The 23,602-nt window shown below is 46.6% G+C and overlaps 1 protein-coding gene across 8 annotated transcripts in view; it reads left to right on the forward strand.

Moving 5' to 3' along the window:
- The window catches only part of SYCP2 (synaptonemal complex protein 2), a 752,024-nt gene that overhangs the window by 78,998 nt on the left and 649,424 nt on the right, over positions 1 to 23,602 (forward strand). For 6 of the 8 annotated variants that reach the window (XM_029611557.1, XM_029611556.1, XM_029611555.1 and 3 more), the window contains one exon: positions 8,801 to 8,886. The exons of the other annotated variants lie outside the window; for them this stretch is intronic. In XM_029611557.1, coding sequence (XP_029467417.1) covers positions 8,801 to 8,886 — 86 coding nt within the window. The remainder of the gene's footprint in view (positions 1 to 8,800; positions 8,887 to 23,602) is intronic. 8 annotated transcript variants of the gene reach the window in all.

Consider the following 23,602-nt stretch of genomic DNA (forward strand, 5'->3'; position numbering starts at 1 on the left):
CACGGTCGTGGGAGGACCTCGATTTATTGTGTCATGCCAAAAAAGGAAGGAACCTTTTGTCTCATCCTCAATCTACAAAAGGTGAAATGTGATACTGAGGGTTCCCTGTTTTTCCATTTAGAAACGTTGCAGACGGTGAATAGTAGCAATTTGTCATGTGGAGTTTTTCGGGCATCGCTGGAATTGACAGAAGCCTATCTGCACATTCCCATTCGGGAAGAACATCAAAGTTTCTTCATGGTATGGTTCTGGGGTAACTTTTCTAGTTTCGGGCCCTCCTATTTGGTTTGGCGACTGCACCTCGTACGTTCACAGATAGTGGCAGAGGCTTTCTGTAGGGAGGAGATCCTAGTTCATACTTATCTGGACGAGTGGCTTATCCAAGGGAAATCGGAGGAGGTATGCCGGCAGTCTGTGTGCACGATGATGGATATGTTTCGGTCCCTGAGCTGGGTGGTGAATTTGAAGAAGAGTCACCTGAGCCCTACCCAGATGCTGGAATACTCGGGGGCAAAGTTCAATACTCAGCTTGGCAGAGTCTTTCTCACCTCTGAGAGGTTTTGGAAATTACAATCCCAAGTGGTGCAGATTTTGCGGATGCCAGTGCCCAGGGCTTCTGATTATCTTCAGATCTGGGTTTAATGGCATCTATGTTGAATTTGGTGCTATGAGCTTTTGCCCACATGCGCCCTCTACAGGGGGTGTTGCTGTCACGCTGGAATCCATTGTTGGAGGAGTTTCATCGGCCTTTACTGCTGCAAGGTACTTGAAAGTCTCTCATGGTGGCTGTGTCTGCCCAATTTGGAGAAAGGGATTAACCTCGAGGTTCTGGACTAGGTTATAAGGATCACGGATGCCAACCTCAAGGATTGAGGGGTGATTTGCCAAGAACAGAAGGCACAAGAACTATGGTCGTCAATGGAAGCATACTGGTCTATCAATCGCTTGAAAACAAGAGCAGTATGCAGGGTGTTGGTGGAATTCCTTCCGCAAGTCCGAGGTCAAATGGTCAGAGTGTTCTCGGACAATGTGACAATGGTGGCTTATATCAATTGGCAAGGGGGAATGAAGAGTTGTGCAGTTGCCTAAGGAGCCCAGGACCTTTTTGCCTTGGTGGAGTGACATTTGCAGGGGATAGCCGCTTCACATGTTGTGGGAGTGGACAATGTGCAAGCAAACTATCTCAGCAGGCAACAGTTGGACCCAGGAGGATGGGAGCTATTGAAGGAGGCCTTCGGTCTTATCCAGTCTCATTGGGGCAGTCCCCATCTGGATCTGCTGGCATCAAGGAGCAATGCCAAGGCAGCAAGTTTCTTCAGCCACAGACGATAGGTCGCAGACGATGGCATAAATGCTTGGGTTCTTCCATGGCTGCCATGGATCCTGCTGTATGTGTTCCCTCCGTGACTGTTAATAGGTCAAGTGTTTAGGTGCACTGAGAGGCATCCGGGCCAGGTGGTACTGGTGGTGTCAGAGAGGCTGCGTCGTCCGTGGTTCCTGGATCTGGTTCGGCATGCACTTATAGAAACATAGAAATGATGGCAGAAGAAGACCAAATGGCCCATCCAGTCTGCCCAGCAAGCTTTTACACTTATTTTTCTAATACTTATCTGTTACTCTTGGCCCTTATTGGTAACTTTTTGGTTCCAATATCCTTCCCCCCTGCCATTGATGCACAGAGTAGTGCTGGAGCCGCATTGAAGTAAAGTATCTAACTTAATTGGTTAAGGGTAGTAACCGCCGCAATAAGCAAGTTACTCCCATTCTTATTTGTTTACCCAGCCTGTGCAATTTAGTCCTTGTTGGTTGTTGTCTGAATATAAATTCTCTTTTTTTCATTCTCCCCTGCCGTTGAAGCAGTGAGCTGCACTGGATATGTATTCCAAGTGAAGTATGAGGCTTAATTGATTTGGGGTAGTAACTGCAGCAATAAGCAAGCTACTCCCACTCTTTTTTGTTTACCCAGCCTGTGCAATTCAGTCCTTGGTTGTTGTCTGAATATAAATCCTCTTTTTTCATCCCCCCTGCTGTTGAAGCAGTGAGCTGCGCTGGATATGTATTCCAAGTGAAGTATCAGGCTTATTTGGTTTGGGGTAGTAACTGCCGCAACAAGCAAGCTACTCCCCCGCTTATTTGTAAATGCAAATACTTTTTTCCACATTTTCTCTTGCCGTTGAAGCATAGAGCAATGTTGGAGTCGCATTAACCGTGTGTGTGTTTATTGAATAAGGTTATTAATCACCAGGTAGTAGCCGTCATTCCCGCAAGCCACCCCCATGCCTCTTCTCCTCTTTCACATCCTCTAGATTTTATGGATCCACAATGTTTATCCCATGCCCCTTTGAAATCCTTCACAGTTTTGGTGTTCACCACTTCCTCCGGAAGGGCGTTCCAGGAGTCTACCACCCTCTTTGTGAAGAAATACTTCCTGACATTGGTTCTGAGTTTTCCTCCCTGGAGTTTTAAATCGTGACCCCTGGTTCTGCTGAATTTTTTCTGATGGAAAAGGTTTGTTGTTGACTTTGGATCATTAAAACCTTTCAAATATTTGAAAGTCTGTATCATATCACCCGTGCTCCTCCTTTCCTCCAGGGTATACATGTTTAAATTCTTCAATCTCTCCTCATAAGTCATTTGCTGAAGACCACCTTTTTGGTCGCCCTTCTCTGGACCACCTCCATCCTGTCTCTGTCCCTTGGAGATACGATCTCCAGAACTGAGCACAGTACTCCAGGTGAGGCCTCAACGAGGACCTGTACAAGGGGATAATCACTTCCCTTTTCTTACTCGATATTCCTCTCTCTATGCAGCCCAGCATTCTTCTGGTTTAGCTATCACCTTGTCACATTGTTTCGCCGACTTCAGATCATTAGACACTATCACCCCAAGGTCTCTCTCCTGCTCCGTGCACTTCAGCCTTTCACCCTCCATCGAATACATTTCCTTCGGATTTCCACACCCCATATGCATGACTGCACTTCTTGGTTACCTGAGATTGGCTCAGTTGCAGGGGCTGTTAAGGCAAGGTCCTATTTTCTCGGATTGGGCGAATCATTTTTGTCTCGTAACTTCACTTGTGAGAGCAGGCACTTGCAACAAAAAGGATACCCTGAGCACGTGATTTTCAAGGGCTTAGTTTACAATTCCTTGTGGGTTCAGGTGGCAGCCTTGGGGAGTCTCAGAAGTCATTGGCCTCACATCCGGATGTTTTGAGTTTTTTGAAGGGGGTCGAGCATCTGCGACCGCCGGTGGATAGATTGGGTCCTGCGTTGAGTTTAAATCTGGTTTTGTGGGTGTTTTGTGGGTCTCCATTTTGAGCCATTGAGGAAGACGTCTTTAAAGGACCTCATGTTGAAGGTGATATTTTTGGTGGCGATTCATTTGTTCAGAAGGATCTCAGAGCTGCAGACTTTGTCCGGTAGGGAACTATTTCTGAAGATTTCGGACAAGGGGTTATCTTTGTGCATGGTATGCTCATTCCTAACTAAGGTGGTATCTTTGTTTCACCTGAGTCAGACTGTGGAGCTTCTACTTTTCCAAACTGATCTGCTGAGTAGCCAGAGGCAAAAGTCACAAACAGTTTTCGGTGGTCAGATCATTTGTTTATATTGTTGGGAGATGCCAGAAATGGATCTAAGGCCTCCAATGGGACGATAATGCGTTGGCTAAAGAAAGCTATTGTTTTGGCCTATCTTTGTAAGGGGAGAAGAATTCCAGAGGGGTTGCGTGTTTACTGTACTAGAGCGCAGGCTGCGTCGTGGGGGCCAAGTGTCAGTTAGTGTCAACGCAGGAGATTTGGAGAGTGGTGACATGGTCTTCCCTTCACACTTTATCTTGCCATTACCGTTTAGATGTTCAGGCTCCAGGAGAGCCAGCCTTTGGTGAAAGTGTGATGAGAGGGGGTCTTTCATGGGCCCACCCAGGGGTGCTTTGGTACATTCTACTTGTCTGGACTGATTTGTGGTATGAATAGGAAAGGTGAATTGGTTCTTACCTGCTAATTTTCGTTCCTGAAGTACCACAGATCAGTCCAGAGACCCTGCCCCTTAATGTTCTCAAGACTGTTGCGGCAAATCCATGCTCTGGCATGCTTACTGGAAAGAACTGTCAGAATGTATATATATATATATAGATCCTAAAAATGTTTGTGATTAACCCTTTGGATTGGTTTGTGGTTTTTCTGTTTGGGGGGCTTCAGCTTTTGGGTTTGGCATTCATTTAGGGGGTTGTTGAGTTGTTGAGGAATTGATACTCTATAGTTGGCTTGGGTACAGGTCAGTACTGAGGGACTGTAGATGGTACTCTTGGTTATGTAGCAGTGCCTCAAAGCTTTTAGTTCTCTGCTTCCATCTGCTGGCAGGGATGCAAAACCCACTTGTCTGGACTGATCTGTAGTACTTCAGAAATGAAAATTGGCAGGTAAGAACCAATTTTCCTTTCGTTTTCCTTGCGTAAGTCTCTTGTTTTTTCCCTGTGATGGAGGCCATTCAAGAATTGATTGATCTTGAGTGGGACGCTCCAGAAGCTAATTTCAAAGGGGGTCAAGTGGTGAGAGAGCATCTGAGTTTTCCGAAAGTGGATGCACTGGTCTGTGCAGTCTCTAAGTGGACGACTATCTGCGTAGGGGGAGGAGTGGCCTTGAAAGATGTACACTATAGAAGGATTGAGACCATCCTTAAACAAACATTTGAAGCATTAGCAATGACTTGGCAGATAGCTTCTTGTTGTTCCATGGTGGTTCGCTCTTGTTTACTTCTCTCTCACGAGGTTGATGACTCTAGAGTGAATGCCAAGGCAGTTATGGAACCAGCAGCTGCCTTTTTGGCAAAGGCGGGCTGCAATTTGGTCCACACCTCATCCAGATGGGTGGCTTCGATAATAGTGGCCAGGCGTCAGTTATGGCTGAGAAATTGGTCGGCCAATGCAACCTTTAAGGCTAATCTTACGAAATTGCCCTTTGAAGGCTCGGTGTTGTTTGGAAGCGAGTTGGAGAAACTGGAGTGTAAGTAGGGCGAATCACCAGTTCCTCGGTTGCCGGAGGATAACAAGCAGACACCGCACTCCTTTAGCATGAGAGATTGAGCTAGAGGATCCAAGCATTTTCAACCTTATAGAGGAGCGACCTTTCAGAGGACTCAGCCTTTCAGTAGGTCTCAGTCCTTTCATCCCAGACAGCCCAGACGGGATGTGGGCTTGGGTAGTGGAACCTCCCGAGTCTCCCAATGAAGGTGTGCTGACCCACCCTCAGGAACAGAAGATAGGGGGCCGTCTCTCTTTAATCAGAAGTGGGTCGAAATCCCAATGGATCAGTGGGTCCTAGAAATGATACGAGAAGGATATGCACTGAAGTTTCACAGTGTTCTTTGGGACATGTTCATGGTGTCGCCTTGCCACTCCCCACAGAAAAAGCAGACGGTGTAGTGTACATTATCAAGGTTTCTCAGTCTGAAGGCTGTGGTTCCGGTGCCCATGACTCAAGAAAATATGGTCGATATTCCCATCTATTTCATTGTGCTGAAGAGGGAGTGCTCCTTTCATCCCATGCTGGATCTCATTTTCGCGTGGAAACATTGCGCTCAGTGATAATGGTCGTACAGTTGGGGGAATTTCTGATCTCCCTGGATCTATCTGGGGCATATCGACATATTCCCTTCCGACTAGAGCACCAACATTTTCTACGATTTGCGGTTTTGGGATGCCATTATTAGTTTCGAGGGCTGCCTTTTCATCTGGCCACCGCTGTGAGAATGGTAATGGTTATGGTTGCAGCAGAGTTGAGGGAGGATGGGATCCTAGTACACCTGAATCTGGACGATTGGCTAATTTGTGCCAAGTCTCTGGAAGAGAGCCGCTGGTGACCTGCAAGGTGATCTCACTGTTGCAGGAGCTCGGCTGGGTGGTGAACCTAGCCAAGAGCAGAATTCAGCCTGTTCAGTCGCTGGAGTATTTCTAAGTTCAATTTGACATGAAGCAGGACAAGGTTTTCCTGCCAGAGGTTCGTAGTCAGAAGTTGATGGCACAACTGCATCTGTTGATGGACACTATTTGCCCAACCGTGAGGTCATATCTACAAGTGCTTGGTTTAATGGCGGCAACCCTGGAAGTAGTGCCGTGGGCAAGGGTGCATATGTGTCCTCTCCAACGTTTCCTGCTGTCTCGGTGGAATCCACAGTGTCGATTTGGTTCCTCTGCCAATGGAAATCTCCTTCCATCTGCAGTGGTGGCTACAAATGGATCATCTAAGGAAGGGAGTTTCCTCAACTTCACAGGACTAGCTAGTACTCATGACAGATGCCAGCCTTCACAGTTGGGGAGCTCACTGTCAGGAGCTGACAGCGCAAGGGCACTGGAATGCAGAAGAATCTCTCTGGAATATCAATCGACTGGAGGCCAGGGTGGTGTGATTGGCATGTTTGCAGTTTGAAGGTAGACTGCAGGGTCAAGCGGTCTGGATAATGTTGGACAGTGCGACGACAATACTCAGCAGGGAGGAACCAAGAGCCAGCAAATGTCAAAGGAGATAGATCAACTTATGGAATGGGCGGAAGTACAGTTGATCTCAGCCTCACACATAGCAGGAAATGACACAGAGGAATTTCTCAGCAGGGAGAGCCTAGACCCAGGAGAATGGGTGTAATCAGATGAGGCATTTCAGCTGATAGTAGATCACTGGGGCCTTCCGTTTCTAGACCTGCTGGCAACTTCTTGCAGTGCAAAGGTTCCTCAATTCCTCAGTACAGGAGAGATCCAAAGTTATTGGGCATCGATGCTCTCGTGCAGGCATGGCTGGAAGACAAGTTGATGTATGCCTTTCCTCTATGGCCCATGCTGGGCAGATTAATTTGGAGAGTCAAGCGTCACAGAGGAATGGTACTTCTGGTGGCATCAGATTGGCCCAGGAAACCATGGTATGCGGATCTGTGGCAGCTCCTGGTGGACTCCCCCCTCCGACTGCTGGTACACAGGAATCTGTTGTGGCAGGGACTTGTTCTTTATGAAGATCCGACTCGATTTTGTCTTACAGTATGACCCTTGAGTGGACTCGCTTGCTGAAGCGTGGATATTCTTCTGCAGTGATTTCCACCTTACTTCAAGCAAGAAAGTTCTTCACTTCCTTAGCCTATGTGCGGGTTTGACGAGTGTTTGAGGCTTGGGTGAAGATCAAGGAGTGCTTCCTTCCACCTTAATTCCTTGAAGATACATGTAGTGGTTCTTACCTGTTTCAGGGGACAAGTGAATGGTGAATCTTTATTGGCTCATCCAGATGTGGCCCGTTTCCTGAGAGGAGTGAAACATCTTTGTCCTCCCTTGCGGTTATCGGTAGCCTTGTGGAGTCTTGAGCTGCAGGCCTTGTCTTGCTGGGAGCCATTCCTTCAGGTGACTCCAGGGGCGATACAGCTGTGTACTGTTCCTTCTCTTGAGAGGGCACAGCCTTTACACATGCTGCTTTGACTGGACTGTGGGCAGCCTCCAACCCTATTCGGAAGTAGCTTGGATACATCTCACTGGGCCTGAATCCATCTGTCTGGGTGCTAGGAAATGAGAAATTACTACTTACCTGATAATTTCCTTTTCTTTAATCCAGACAGATTAATTCAGCTTCCTGCCCTTGGCTGCCGAATGATTGTGTTATGGTCCTCCTGAGTAGCTACGTCTTCCAGGGGTTACTGGTAAGTGTTAATTCAGTCCCTAGACTAGGGTTAATACATTCTTTGCCTGAGTTCAGTGTTTCCTGTTGGCTGATTATTGAAATGGTTGTCTGTTTTTAATCAAGTTTTTGCTAGTCTCTCCTCTGTTGCTTTTGAAGAGAATACTGGTAGGCTGATGTCACTGCAGGAGTATAGATACTGTGACGTCAGTTTGCTCCATCTCCATCTGCTGATAGAGATGCATAACCCACTGGTCCTGAATCCATCTGTCTGGATTAAGGAAATGGAAATTATCAGGTAAGTAGTAATTTCTCATTTCAAATTCAATTTATAACCATACAGCAGTTTTTTTAACATAGTGGTAAAGAGAAATATTTTATAAGTCAAAATTAGGTTGGCATTAGCCTTTTAGATGTTGCTGGGCTATTTGCACTGAACTAATTATACAGTGGCCATCCTTTTTTTTGGGGTACTAGGTCCTACACAGTCCAACAATGATGTTACAAGATGGAAATGAGCCTTTAAAAACTGAGGAAATTATTTGAATTGAATAAGATTGGCTAGATAGATAAGCTACTGCCAGTCCTTTAGTTTTTTTTTAAATATAGAATAAGAACAGCCTTTCTTATGAGGACTTAGTATACTAAAAGAGCCTGGACAGAGATATTAGTTTAAAAAGTATAATATTGTTTATGGAGGTGAGCTGAATAAAACAGGATTGGGTTAATGATCGAATGTCACTTGAAATTCCAGATAAGAGCACAGATTCATGTTTTATGGTCAAATGGAACTTGGTCAGCTGCTAAAATAGCACTCACATTCCCTCCTGACAAGGCATGTATTGATTTATCAAGAGCAACTGTGAAAGCAGTTCTCAAAGCAGCAAGCCACAGTAGATTCTCATAGTATCTAACCCAGATATGAAAAGAGAGTATGTAAGTGTATTTTACTTTGAAAAGGAGGACAAAGGACTTGTAGCTAACAAAAAAATTACTTTGGTTTTCTCTTAGAATAAAAGAAACCAATTGTAAGTAAAAGAAATACTAATAAAATAATAATGATAATAGTTTATAGAGGGATTCACAGTTCACACATTTTCTACCCATTGAGGCTGTGTATAATATTTTAATATTTCAATTTTCCTTTTTTAGGTAAAATGCAAATTTTGGAAAACTTTATTTTGAGAACATGTTTCTTAGTTGCTGACCTAAGAATGAATATATTTATTCAGCAAGAGGTGATTTGCCTTTCTTATTTTCCCCCAATAGTTACATATCAAGGGCAATAAATAGTGGTTTACCTGGTTAGGCGGGTCATTCATCAAAATGCATTAGGGCTCTAACTCATGCGATAAATATTGAAATGCGTGTTAGTATGCAAATTTTACATTTAGTATGTAGGGGAGTTAATGGAAATGATGTCTGCTAGCATGCTACATCTGCGTTAGCGGGGAAAACGTGTGTGTGAGAGAGAAGAGTCAATGTGACATGCTATGCTATATATATACTACTGTAAGAGGGGACACTTTCAGCGTGGGATGGGTTTGATTTGTACAGTGCAGTAGAGACTACTTTGTAGTAATCAGTTCTTCTTGTTGGTACCTTTCATTGATTCAAATGATAGAAATTCATCAGTCATATCAAATTTGCAGTTAATTCCTCTGACTGTATGTAAAACCATTCACCCCACTCACCCCACCTCCCCAAACCCGCCCCGAGTTGAAAGTATCTCCTCTTACAGTGCTATATATATAGCATTTCACATTGACTCTATTTCCACTGTATATATGGCAATTTGATGAATTTAGGGGTAAATTGGATGACTGAAAATTACCTTCCCTCAGTCTGAGTAAAAGAGAACATTGTTCCCAGGATCAGAAAATAATATGCATAGATTGTATCTTCGCGTTTGCGTACATTATTTTCCTTGCAAAATCTATCCATACAAAAAGCAGGTGTAAAAGTCTACAGGTGCAAGTTTAAAATGGAAAGTATGCATGTATTTTTTCTTTGAAATGTTGAGGCCAATATTAATAGCCATTTTCCTAGTGTGTAGCAGATGGACTCAGGACCATCTGCTACACAGTATAATCCTGATAGCAATTGGAGATAGAGTCAGATTTCAATCTGACGTCAGCACTACATATACCTGTGCAGGAAGCTCTGCTCTTTAGTATTTCTCCGTCTACTTAGCAGTTTTGGGACTCTACACACGCTTGCACAGCGTTAGACGAAATCCAATCAAAGAAGAAAGAAAATCTTACCTCTACAGAGATGAGCCCACTCTCCTGCGATGATACCTAAGGGTCCCTCCCCCAGTCGAGAATTCCTGAGGTGATTTCCGAGATCCCTCAGAGGTAAGCCTCGATCTGGTAGCCGGTTCCCGGCGTGGACTTAGCCCCCAGGAACGGGAGTGGCTGAGAGGCAGCGGGTGCAATACCAAGCGCGGCGGTGAAGGTATTCCCCTCTCCTCCCGCAGCCGGAGACCGCCCGGCACGAAACCGGGAAGCGCCGAGACAAGGTAAGGTAGAAAACTTTATTTAGGTCTCCAAGGCTCGGTGAACCGCACAGATCGCAATCTGGCATCTGTCCCATCGGGTTGAGCAGCCCCGTCCAGGCTAGGCCCCGATCTGGCACGAGGGTCCTTCCACGTGGAGACCCTCTGGGGGGGGGGGTTTTTTCGCCATCTTGCCTGCGTGGTCGTCGGTGCCATTTCCCCCCTTGATCGCCGTCTTGTCCGCACAACTGAGCCGTGCACACAGCGGCGAGCCGGGCGTACGCATCTGTGCCGTGCGTACGCATCTGTGCCTTGCTCACAGCGACATGCACAACGGTGCCGGGCGCACAAATTAGCCTGTGCACACAGCAGTGCGCGCATATCGCCAAGCGCAGGTCTGCACGCACATCTTGCACGCACAGTGTCGGCGCACCCGGGAACGCACAAATAAGCCTCCCGGCGCACGTACATACGTGCATAGATGAGTTTGAACCACTCCACGTGCACAAATCATGGCACCGCCGGCCAAGAAAGCCAAGGGACAAGCCCTCTGCCCAGCCTGCCACCTGAGAGCTGCACAACATGAAGTGGCCTCTGCCCTGTGCCTAGAGTGTGAAGAGGCTTTGAGGGAACCGAGACAAGGCCCCCCTCATCCAGTAGAGGAATCCAGCTCCACCAATGACAGTACATCGGACCTCTATCCCCCGGCTCCAGCCTCCTCCGATGGGCTCCTCGGGAACACCGCTGAATTCAATATGGACCTAGGGACCTTTTCCTGGGTGGAATTCTTCAAAGGGCTGAAAACCTTCGTCCAGGCACAATCGGTGCCACCTGTGACACAGCCTCAGTTTCCACCAGAAGAACAAAACCTTCCAGGCCCCTCTCATCCTCCCCGAGATGTGCCTCCGCCCCGAGACGTGCCTCCTCCGGGCAAAAGTTTCCCCTTAGGGGACACAGACACATCGGAGGAAGAGCCGGACTCCCTGGAGAAGGGGAAATCCCTTCAGGGACAGAACCATACCGAACCATGATGCGTTTCTTCTCCAAAGACCTCATGTCTCTGAGCCTGAAGACGCTGGCCATCCCAGGCACAAGCTCCGCAGCGGAGCCAAAGACGAACCCGGTTTTGGTCGGGCTTCATCAGGCCTCATGCCATTTTCCAATGCTGCAGGCTGTACAACAACTGATTGACCTGGAATGGAATGCCTCGGAGGTCAGCTTCAAAGGAGGATGGGCCCTAGAAGCCCTATACCCTCTGGAACCCTCCTGGGGTTCCCCAAAGTGGACGCCATGGTCTGTGCGGTCTCAAAGCGCAACACCATTCCAGTCGAAGAAGGAGCTGCACTCAAGGATGTCCAGGTTAGACGTCAGGAATCCTTCCTTAAAAGTCATTTGATGTCGCAGCTATGTCCCTGCAGATCGCTGCCTGCTGCACCGTGGTGACAAGTGCCTGCCTGTCACTGTCCAGGGACGCAACCACATTCATCGAAACATTAGAACCGGCGATATCTTTCCTCACGGATGCGACCTCCGACCTGGTGCGCACCTCAGCTAGGGGCGTCTCATCCATAGTGGCAGCCAGAAGGCAACTCTGGCTCCGAAGTTGGTCAGCCAATGCGACTTCCAAGACGAAACTCATGAGGAAACCTTTTAAAGGTGCCCTCCTGTTCAGAAGCGAACTGGAGAAGTTAGCCGACAAATGGGGCGAATCCCTAGTACTTTGGTTTCTTTTGTTCCTGTCCTCCAGTAACCAACGCCCTTCTCCCCGAAGATCCAAGGGCAGAGGATCCCAGCGTTTCAGACCGTACAAAAACACATACCAAACACCTCACCCCGCAGGCAGGGGCCAGAACGTTCGGAACAGACACAACAAGAGAGGAGCCGGCTCAGGTCCAGGCCCCAGCAGCACCCCACAATGAGAATCAATAGACCCATCCACAAGCAGAAGCCATAGGGGGCAGGCTTGCCCTATTCTACCAAAGATGGGTCGAGATAACGTCAGACAAGTGGGTTCTAACCATCATTCAAGAGGGATACTACCTGGACTTCCACAGTACCCCTCCAAACAAATTTGTGAAATTACTGTGCCATGCCCCCTCCAAGAGGACGGCGGTGGAAACCACACTGACAAAACTACTCACTCTAAGGGCGATAACACCGGTGCCCACGCACCAACAAAATACTGGACACTATTCCATCTATTTTATCGTCCCCAAGAAAGAGGGAACGTTCCGGCCCATCCTGGATCTCAAGTCTGTCAATCGCTACCTGAGGGTTCCTCACTTCTGCATGGAAACCCTACGCTCGGTCATAAGGGCAGGACAGCCGGGAAAATTCCTGACCTCTCTGGATCTGTCAGAAGCCTATTTCCACATCCCGGTCCATCACAACCATCAGCGCTTTCTACGATTTGCGATACTGGATCATCACTACCAGTTCCGGGCGCTACCCTTCGGACTAGCTACTGCCCCTCGGACGTTCACCAAAATCATGGTTGTAGTGGCGGCGACACTGAGGAAAGAAGGAATCCTTGTACATCCATATCTTGTCGATTGGCTCATCAGGGCAAAATCTCCAGAGGAACGTTACCAGGCGACTACCAGAGTCAAGAATCTACTGCAGATTCTCTGGTGGGTCGTCAACACAACCAAGAGCTGCCTGCAGCCCTCCCAATCACTAGAATACCTGGGAGTCTGGTTCGACACCAAACAAGACAAGGTTGTTCTTCCCCCTACAAGGAGAAGGAAACTGATGGACCAGTTGAGAAACCTGTTGACCTGTTTCCGCCCCAAGGTATGGGACTACCTCCAGGTCCTCGGCTTCATGACATCAACACTAGAAGTTGTCCCATGGGCAAGGGTCCACATGCGATCACTACAACGTTCCCTACTGTTGCGATGGAGCCCGATGTCTCAGAACTACTATGTTCGCCTCCAGCTACTGGCAGAGGTGCGGACCCAGCTCCAATGGTGGCTACAAGAAGACCATCTGAGCAAGGAAGTAAGGCTATCCCCACCGACCTGGGTTTTGCTCACCACGGATGCGAGCCTACGAGGATGGGGAGCCCACTGCCAGGAACTGACGGCCCAGGGGCAATGGGACAAGGAAGAGTCGGAATGGAACATCAACCGACTGGAAGTCCAGGCAGTCAGACTAGCCTGCCTTCAATTCAGACACAGACTCCGGGGCGAATCGGTCAGAGTCATGTTGGACAATGTCACAACAGTTGCCTACATCAACCGCCAGGGAGGAACCAGAAGCCAACTGGTGTCCCTGGAAATAGACCCCCTACTGGCATGGGCGGAGGCAAACCTACAAGGTTATCTCAGCTGCCCACATCGCGGGAAAAGACAACGTTACTGCGGATTACCTCAGCAGAGAGAGTCTAGACCCAGGGGAATGAAGGCTGTTGACCACAGCTATCCAGTTGATAGTAAAGATTTAAGAACCTAACCTAACCTCAAAACATTCAAAACGGATCTAAAAACGTGGCTATTTTACAAAGTCTACATTGACAATCAAGCATCTCAACATCCAAACACCCAACAGAATTACCAACCGGAATCACGCAAAAACAAGTCATCAAATAGCACCAAGCAAACCCTTCTCATTTTAAAATGATTTCATTCTGGACTATAAAAGAATAACTTTACACTTATATTTGTATCCTGTCATATGCTTAATTCACATTTGTAAAGAAATACCTTTTGAATCTTGTAAACTGTTAAGATGCTTCACCGAATGACGGTATATAAAACTCAACAAACAAACAAATAAATAAATAAACCGCTGAGGAACACCAGCCATGGATCTTCTGGCAACCCGGTCCAACGCCCAAGTTCCCAAGTTCTTCAGTCGCAGACGAGAACCACAATCCCAGGGAATCAACGCTCTCATCCAGAATTGGCCACAGGAAGACCTGCTGTACGCATTCCCCCCCATGGCCACTACTGGGCGGGATCATCCGCAAGATAGAACACCACAGGGGGCTAGTACTTATAATCGCCCCGGACTGGCCAAGAAGGCCATGGTACGCAGACAAATCTGTTAGTCAAGCCTAACAAATCTGCTTCATTTTTTTGAAGGGGTTAATAAACATGTGGATAAAGGTGAACCGATAGATGTAGTGTATTTATTTTTATTTATTTATTTAGGGCTTTTTTATACCGACATTCATGAAACCAATCATATCATATCGGTTTACAAGAAACAATGGTGCAATAACATTAACATCAACATGAACAATAGGCGAAGAGAGAGCAAAGTGAGCAAAAGTTACATAAAATAGGCGCACTTGAACTGGGAGGAGGAAGAGCCAGAGACATGGCTAACTCAGAAAATAATATCAGGTCATTTACTCAGGACTATAATAATAACATGTACTCAGGACTGAATACTATCAAATATATAAATAATACCATATAATCAGGGCTGTAGTGATATCATATGTTCTTGACTAAATAGTATCTGTTCATAAAACTCGGAACTAATTAATATAGAGTCAGAAGCCATGTCAGGGATGGGGTACGTCGACTGGAAGACCATGGCGAGTTATTTTAGTTGGGGAGGTCATAGATCAGGGAAGGCTTGCAGAAATAGCCATGTCTTGAGTTTCTTTCTGAATGTCAGCATGCAAGGTTCTTGTCTAAGGTCTGGGGGCATGGTGTTCCAGATGGCTGGCGCCGCCGTTGAGAAGGCTCGATCTTTGGTGGATGAGGGAAGTGTGGATTTGGCTGGGGCGGTGTGTAGTGAGCCCTTGTATGCTTCTCTGATGGGTTTGGAAGAGAAGTGCAGCATGAGTGGGTAGTGTATATCGATGGGTGTTCTGTTGTAAATAGCTTTATGGATGATGGTGAGACACTTGTGTAGAATTCCAAAGTTTACTGGGAGCCAATGCAGGTTTTTCAGGATGGGTGTGATGTGGTCTCTTCTGTTGGAGTTTGTTAGAATTCTAGCGGCCAAATTTTGTAGCAACTGAAGCGGTTTGGTGGAAGAGGCGGGAAGGCCAAGCAGAATGGAATTGCAGTAATCTAATTTGGAGAAAATAATGGCCTGGAGTACCGATCTGAAGTCTTGAAAGTACAGTAGCGGTTTGAGTCTTTTTAGTACCTGAAGTTTGAAGAAGCAGTCTTTGGTTGTGTTGGTGATGAACTTTTTTAGATTTAGCTGGTTATCTAGTATAACTCCGAGGTCTCTTGCTTGGCTGACCAGGGTGTTGGTGTGACTTGAATGTGTGACTTGAATGTGTATTTGGATTTTCAGAAAGCGTTTGACAAAGTCCCTCATGAAAGGCTTCTAGGAAAACTAAAAAGTGAAGGGATAGGAGGGGATGTCCTTTCGTGGATTACAAACTGGTTAAAAGACAGGAAACAGAGAGTAGGATTAAATGGTCAGTTTTCTCAGTGGAAAAGGGTAAACAGTGGAGTGCCTCGGGGATCTGTACTTGGACCGGTGCTTTTCAGTATATATATAAATGATCTGAAAGGAATACGACAAGTGAGGTTATCAAATTTGCGGATGATACAAAATTATTCAGAGTAGTTAAATCACAAGCGGATTGTGATACATTACAGGGGGATCTTGTAAGATTTGAAGATTGGGCATCCAAATGGCAACTTAAATTTAATGTGGACAAGTGCAAGGTGTTGCATATAGGGAAAAATAACCCTTGCTGTAGTTACACGATGATAGATTCCATATTAGGAGCTACCACCCAGGAAAAAGATCTAGGCATCATAGTGGATAATACTTTAAAATTGTCAGCTCAGTGTGCTGCAGCAGTCAAAAAAGCAAACAGAATATTAGGAATTACTAGGAAGGGAATGGTTAATAAAACGGAAAATGTCATAATGCCTCTATATCACTCCATGATGAGACCGCACCTTGAATACTGTGTACAATTCTGGTCGCCGCATCTCAGAAAAGATATAATTGCGATGGAGAAGGTACAGAAGGGCAACCAAAATGATAAAGGGGATGGAACAGCTCCCCTATGAGGAGAGGCTGAAGAGGTTAGGGCTGTTCAGCTTGGAGAAGTGACAGCTGAGGGGGGATATGATAGAGGTCTTTAAGATCATGAGAGGTCTTGAATGAGTAGATGTGACTCGGTTATTTACACTTTTGAATAATAGAAGGACTAGGGGGCAAACCATGAAGTTAGCAAGTAGCACATTTAAAACTTATCGGAGAAAATTCTTTTTCACTCAACGCACAATAAAGCTCTGGAATTTGTTGCCAGAGGATGTGGTTAGTGCAGTTAGTGCAGCTGGGTTCAAAAAAGGTTTGGATAAGTTCTTGGAGGATGGAATAGCCACTGCTATTAATTGCATCAGTAGCATGCCATCTTTTTAGTATTTGGGTAATTGCCAGGTTCTTGTGGCCTGGTTTGGCCTCTGTGGAAACAGGATGCTGGGCTTGATGGACCCTTGGTCTGACCCAGCATGGCAATTTCTTATGTTCTTATGACATACGAATATGGAGAATATTCGAAGCCTGGTGTGAGGACTGCAACATCCTCCCGCGGACAGTCAAAATCCCCATGATCCTGGAATTTCTGCAGGACGGCTTGAAGAAGGGGTTGTCTCTCAACTCTTATCAAGGTTCAGGTGGCCGCGTTGGCCTGCTTCAGAGCCAAAGTGGACGGCATCACACTATCATCCCATCCAGACATATTCTGTTTCCTGAGAGGGGTCAAACAAATCCGACCAGCACTTAAGTGGCCGGTGCCCCTATGGAATCTCAATCTAGTACTAGACTTCCTGGCAGGAGCTTCCTTCAGACCTACTCGTGGTCTGTCACTACGGCTCCTGATCTTGAAGACTGCATTCCTAGTGGCAATATGTTCAGCCCATCACATCTCTGAACCTCAAGCACTATCCTTCGGGAACCGTTCTTTAGATTCACACCGGGATCCTTACAGCTCCGCACTGTCCCTTCCTTCCTTCCAAAGGTGGTTTCTCATTTCCATCTAAAACAAACCATCTCATTGCCATCTCTAGATGAGCATAAGGACTCTGAAGTCTCTCGCCTTCTTCGCCATCTGAGCGTCGGCAGACTCCTAGTCCGATACCTGGATAGATCGGAATCCGTACGAAAGACTGACCACCTATTTGTCCTTCACAGTGGGAAGAAACAAGGAGAAGCGGTTTCGCGGGCAACCATAGCCCGCTGGATCAAAGAAGTATTCAAGGCGGCCTACATAGAGGCAGGAAAGCCTCCACCTCTACAAGTCAAGGCCCATTCCACAAGGGCCCAGGCAGTGTCCTGGGCAGAAACCAAGATGCTGTCACCTGCCGAGATCTTTCAGGCGGCGAAGTGGTCCTCCATTCACACTTTCTCGAGGTTCTACCGCCTGGATGTGGAGGCCCGGTAGAACTAAGTACCGCAAGGGTAGAACTAAGTACCGCAAGGGCAGTACTAAGTGGGCCACAAGCAGCCTCCCACCCGGTTCGGGAGTAGCTTTTGTACATCCTTTTGGTCCTGAGTCCATCTGCTACACACTAGGAAATGGAGAAATTACTTACCTGATAATTTCGTTTTCCTTAGTGTAGACGGATGGACTCAGCATCCCGCCCACGGCTGCCCTAAAATACGGAAACCTTGGGGGACAATCACAGTCCCCGAGAGTAAGACAAGCATGGGTAAGTCAGACTTTACCCCTAGTTAAGACACCCATAGTTGCCGGGTGTCGGCGTTTTTCGGTTGAGTGCACCGGCGGTCTCCAGCTAGAAATCACATCAACCAGTTTAAGTTAATCAAGTTATTCAAACACATATATCCACAATTGCTTTTCGAGGAGAATACTGAAGAACAGAGCTTCCTGCACGGGTATATGTAGTGCTGACGTCAGATTGAAATCTGACTCCGTCTCCAACTGTTATCAGGAGTACATTATACCGATTGGTCCTGAGTCCATCTGTCTACACTAAGGAAAACGAAATTATCAGGTAAGTAATTTCTTCATTAGTTGAAAAGTTATCCGTATACTCAGCAGGGTAAATGTCCTGCTTAAAGTTATCCAAATACTTGTAGCCAGATAACTTAAAAACCTAACCTGCTTTGCTTGAATTTAGCTGGTTAGTTTTTTAAGTTATCTGGCCTTCTATGGCTGGATAACTTGCTACTTATCCGGATATCTTTAAAAGATATTAAGGTAAATAGCGCCAAGAAAGTTAAAAAAACAAAACAAGTACAAGTACAAGATCTATTTCCTCCCAACCCCCCATCAACAAATAGCAAAGAGGCTATGGATAACTTGTGAGATATCCATCTAAATGGCTTTTCATTGTGTAAAGTTTGCAAGTAAAATTACTTATCATCTATGTCAGACTAGTTCAGACAAGTGAATTATGCCCACCAGCCAGCAGATCGAGACAGAGTAAAATGCTCAAAGATGTCTTCACTCCCACTATAAAGATCTGGTGTTGCCTTCAGCTCTTGAGTATTTCTCTGTTTCCAGAACATGGTGCAGACATGTGGTCTGGTTCAGCAGTAAGGAGTAAGTTGCTTCCAAGAAGGCTTTAGGCCCAGGTTCCTGATGGAGAATAAGCCTGTTGTGTTGTGTTTTAACTGTTTAGTGGACCTTTGGGCCGGCCTGCCGGAGACTAGGGTAAGGTGGGCTATTGTCTCTGTATGAGAGGGAGCAGGCCGGGAGGCGGACACCAGGCCAGGTGAAGGAGCTGGCCTTCACACAGGGAGCCCGTACTTCCCAGGAGGAGCCTGTGGGAGTCGAGGGATAGGGCTAGGAGAACAGAAGAGGTGTCTTCACCCTGGAAGCCGAGACTCCCCCAGGAGGGGCCCGTAGGAGCCCGGCCGCTGGGACGTAGGAGATCAGTGGTGATGTCTTCACCCTGGAAGCCGAGACTCCCCCGGGAGGAGCCCGTAAGAGCCCGGCCGCTGGGACTTAGGCGAGTGAGGGCTCTGTGAAGATGAACCAGGATCAAGCAGGTATCTTGGCTGGAACTGAGGCAAGGCACAGAAGCAGGAACCAGGCTGGGACTGAAGCAGGATACTGAGGCAGGGACCTGGCTGGAACTGAAGCCAGCACAGAAGCAGGAACCAGGCTGGAACTGAAGCAAGACACAGATGTGGGAACCAGGCTGGAACTGAAGCAAGACACAGAAGCAGGAACCAGGCTGGAACTGAAGCAAGACACAGTATCAGGAACCAGGCTGGAACTGAAGCAGGCTACAAGCGAGAAGTTAGCGAACTTCGAGGCACACAGCAACTAGGAACTGCAAGGTAACTTCGTTGCAAGGAGTCTGATAGAGGCAGGCGCTGACCTTACATACCTGCCGGCGTCTGACGTCACGGGAGCGGGTGGAGCATTGAGTGGCGGGAAAGGGCCTATATCTTTGGCCTCTTTGTGCGCGCGCGCGCCTAGGAGAAGGGCGGCTGGCTTGGGCGTCCCGATGGCGTCGCTCCCACGGGGACGCCGCCGAACAGGCCCGGAACCCGGCGAAGCCCTCCAGCGAGACTGGACCCGATGCCAGGAGCCAAGAGGTAAGGCCCCAGTCGCGAGTGCCGCGACCGGGACCGCAACATGTTGGTGAATATTTATCTTTGATTTCTTGACATACAATTTGAATAAAGTATTCAGTAAATGATTTGAATAGTAGTGCTGTTGTCCAAAACCTGCTTGAAGCCCATAGCAGGCAGGAGGCAGTAGATCTCTACTCAGCACAATCATTTCATGTATTGGTTTCATAACAGATTGTTTTTGAATAGTTTTAAAACAAAAATTTACTTCAGAAAAAGTCCCAGATTGGGCAGTGCTTTAGATTCTTCCTTGATCCCTTCCTATCTGTTATCCATGTGCCCGCATGGAGGAACTTTAGATTATCCTTGACGAATCTCTAGGACTAGCTACAGCATAAGAACATAAGAAATTGCCATGCTGGGTCAGCCCAAGGGTCCATCAAGCTCAGCATCCTGTTTCCAACAGAGGCCAAACCAGTCCACAAGAATCTGGCAGGTACCCAAACACCAAGAAGATCCCATGCTACTGATGCAATTAATAGCAGTGGAGAGAAGGAGCAATTTTAGATCTAATTCTCAGTGGAGCACAGGATTGGTGAGAGAAGTAATGGTGGTGGGGCCGCTTGGCAATAGTGATCATAATATGATCAAATTTGAATTAATGACTGGAAGGGGGACAGTAAGAAAATCCACGTCTCTCGTGTTAAACTTTCAAAAGGGAAACTTTGGTAAAATGAGAAAAATAGTTAGAAAAAAACTGAAAGGAGCAGCTACAAAAGTAAAAAGTGTGCAAGAGGCGTGGTCATTGTTAAAAATACCATCCTAGAAGCACAATCCAGATGTATTCCACACATTAAGAAAGGTGGAAAGAAGGCAAAACGATTACCGGCATGGTTAAAAGGGGAGGTGAAAGAAGCTATTTTAGCCAAAAGATTTTCATTCAAAAATTGGAAGAAGGATCCAACATAAGAAAATAGGATAATGCATTAATGTTGGCAAGTTAAATGTAAGACATTGATAAGACAGGCTAAGAGATAATTTGAAAAGAAGTTGGCCATAGAGGCAAAAACTCACAGTAAAAACTTTTAAAAATATATCCGAAGCGGAAAACCTGTGAGGGAGTCAGTTGGACCGTTACATGATCGAGGGGATAAAGGGGCACTTAGAGGAGAAAAGGCCATCGCGGAAAGATTAAATGATTTCTTTTCTTCGGTGTTTACTGAAGAGGATGTTGGGGCGGTACCTGTACTGGAGAAGGTTTACATGGGTAATGATTCAGATGGACTGAACCAAATCTGAACCTAGAAGATGTGGTAGACCTGATTGACAAACTTAATAGTAGTAAATCACCTGGACCGGATGGTATACACCTCAGAGTTCTGAAGGAACTAAAAAATGAAATTTCAGACCTATTAGTAAAAATTTGTAACTTATCATTAAAATCATCCATTGTACCTGAAGACTGGAGGATAGCTAATGTACCCCCCATATTTAAAAAGGTCTCCAGGGGCGATCCGGGAAACTACAGACCGGTTAGCCTGACTTCAGTGCCAGGAAAAACAGTGGAAAGTGTTCTAAACATCAAAATCACAGAACATATAGAAAGACATGGTTTAATGGAACAAAGTCAGCATGGCTTTACCCAAGGTAGGTCTTGCCTCACAAATCTGCTTCACTTTTTTGAAGGAGTTAATAAACATGTGGATAAAGGTGAACCGGTAGATGTAGTGTACTTGGATTTTCAGAAGACGTTTGACAAAGTTTCTCATTAGAGGCTTCTAGGAAAAGTAAAAAGTCATGGGATAGGTGGTGATGTCCTTTCGTGGATTGCAAACTGGCTAAAAGCAGGAAACAGAGAGTAGGATTAAATGGACAATTTTCTCAGTGGAAGGGAGTGGGCAGTGGAGTGCTTCAGGGATCTGTATTGGGACCCTTACTTTTCAATATATTTATAAATGATCTGGAAAGAAATACGACGAGTGAGATAATCAAATTTGCAGATGATACAAAATTGTTCAGAGTACTTAAATCAAAAGCAGATTGTGATATATTGCAGGAAAACCTTGTGAGACTGGAAAATTGGGCATCAAAATGGCAGATGAAATTTAATGTGGATAAGTGCAAAGAGATGCATTCAGGGAAAAATAACCCATGCTATAGTTACACAATGCTAGGTTCCATATTAGGTGCTACAACCCAAGAAAGAGATCTAGGTGTCATAGTGGATAACACATTGAAATCGTCGGTTCAGTATGTTGCGGCAGTCAAAAAAGCAAACAGAATGTTGGGAATTATTAGAAAGGGAATGGTGAACAAAACAGACAGGGGCGGATTTTCAGAGCCCTGCTCGCCGGTAGGCCTATTTTACATAGGACTACCGGCGCGCGCAGAGCCCCGGGACTCGCGTAAGTCCCGGGGTTCTCCGAGGGGGGCGTGTCGGGGGCGGGCCCGGTCGTCGCGGCGTTTAGGGGGTGTGTCGGCAGCGTTTTGGGGGCGGGTACGGGGGCGTGGCTACGGCCCGGGGCGGTCCGGGGGCGTGGCCGCGCCCTCCGTACCCGCCCCCAGGTTGCGTCCCGGCGCGCAACAGGCCCGCTGGCGCGCGGGGATTTACTTCTCCCTTCGGGAGGCGTAAATCCCCGGAGAAAGGTAAGGGGGGGGTGTAGACAGGGCCGGGCGGGTGGGTTAGGTAGAGGAAGGGAGGGGAAGGTGAGGGGAGGGCGTTAGAGGATTCCCTCCAAGGCCGCTCCGATTTCGGAGCGGCCTTGGAGGGAACGGGGGTAGGCTGCGCGGCTCGGCGCGCGCCGGCTATACAGAATTCATAGCCTTGCGTGCGCCGATCCAGGATGTTAGTGGATACGCGCGGCTCCTCGCGTATCTACTAAAATCCAGCGTACTTTTGCTGGCGCCTGATGCGCCAGCAAAAGTACGCCTATTCGCGTTTTTTGAAAATCTACCCCAAAATGTCATAATGCCTCTGTATCGCTCCATGGTGAGACTGCACCTTGAATACTATGTACAATTCTGGTCGCTGCATCTTAAAAAAGATATAATTGCGATGGAGAAGGTACAAAGAAGGGCTACCAAAATGATAAGGGGAATGGAACAGCTCCCCTATGAGGAAAGACTAAAGAGGTTAGGACTTTTCAGCTTGGAGAAGAGACGGCTGAGGTGGGGATATGATAGAGGTGTTTAAAATCATGAGAGGTCTAGAACGGGTAGATGTGAATCGGTTATTTACTCTTTCGGATAATAGAAAGACTAGGGGGCACTCCATGAAGTTAGCATGTGGCACATTTAAAACTAATCGGAGAAAGTTCTTTTTTACTCAACGCACAATTAAACTCTGGAATTTGTTGCCAGAGGATGTGGTTAGAGCAGTTAGTATAGCTGTGTTTAAAAAAGGATTGGATAAGTTCTTGGAGAAGTCCATTACCTGCTATTAATTATGTTGACTTAGAAAATAGCCACTGCTATTACTAGCAACGGTAACATGGAATAGATTTAGTTTTTGGGTACTTGCTAGGTTCTTATGGCCTGGATTGGCAACTATTGGAAACAGGATGCTGGGCTTGATGGACCCTTGGTCTGACCCAGTATGGCATGTTCTTATGTTCTTATGTTGTGATCGTCAAGTAGGTCGGAGATGACTGGTATTTTCTTCACTATGGATTGTGCATTGAATAGAAGGAATGATAGTGCTATGTAACTGCTATAGTTGTTAGTGCTGATGTGAGTGTTGTTTGAGTGTTGGTTCTTACAGTATGTCTTAGATTTTTTTCTTGTTTCCTTCTTTGTTCTTTCCGTGCTTTGATCATTTCTAGTTTCTTTCATGGGTAATCTGTTCTTTGATCTTTTCTGTGGGTCTTTCGGTGGATGTGATCAAGGATTTGTAAATTTTCCTTTTCTTGTGGAGTGTAATACTGAAATTTTCAGGGTTTGGGGTTTGCGCAAAGGTTTGCACGAAGGGGTGCACAAAGGGG

The sequence above is a fragment of the Rhinatrema bivittatum genome, chromosome 8 (assembly GCF_901001135.1).
Source record: "Rhinatrema bivittatum chromosome 8, aRhiBiv1.1, whole genome shotgun sequence".
Classification (NCBI taxonomy): Eukaryota; Metazoa; Chordata; class Amphibia; order Gymnophiona; family Rhinatrematidae; genus Rhinatrema; species Rhinatrema bivittatum.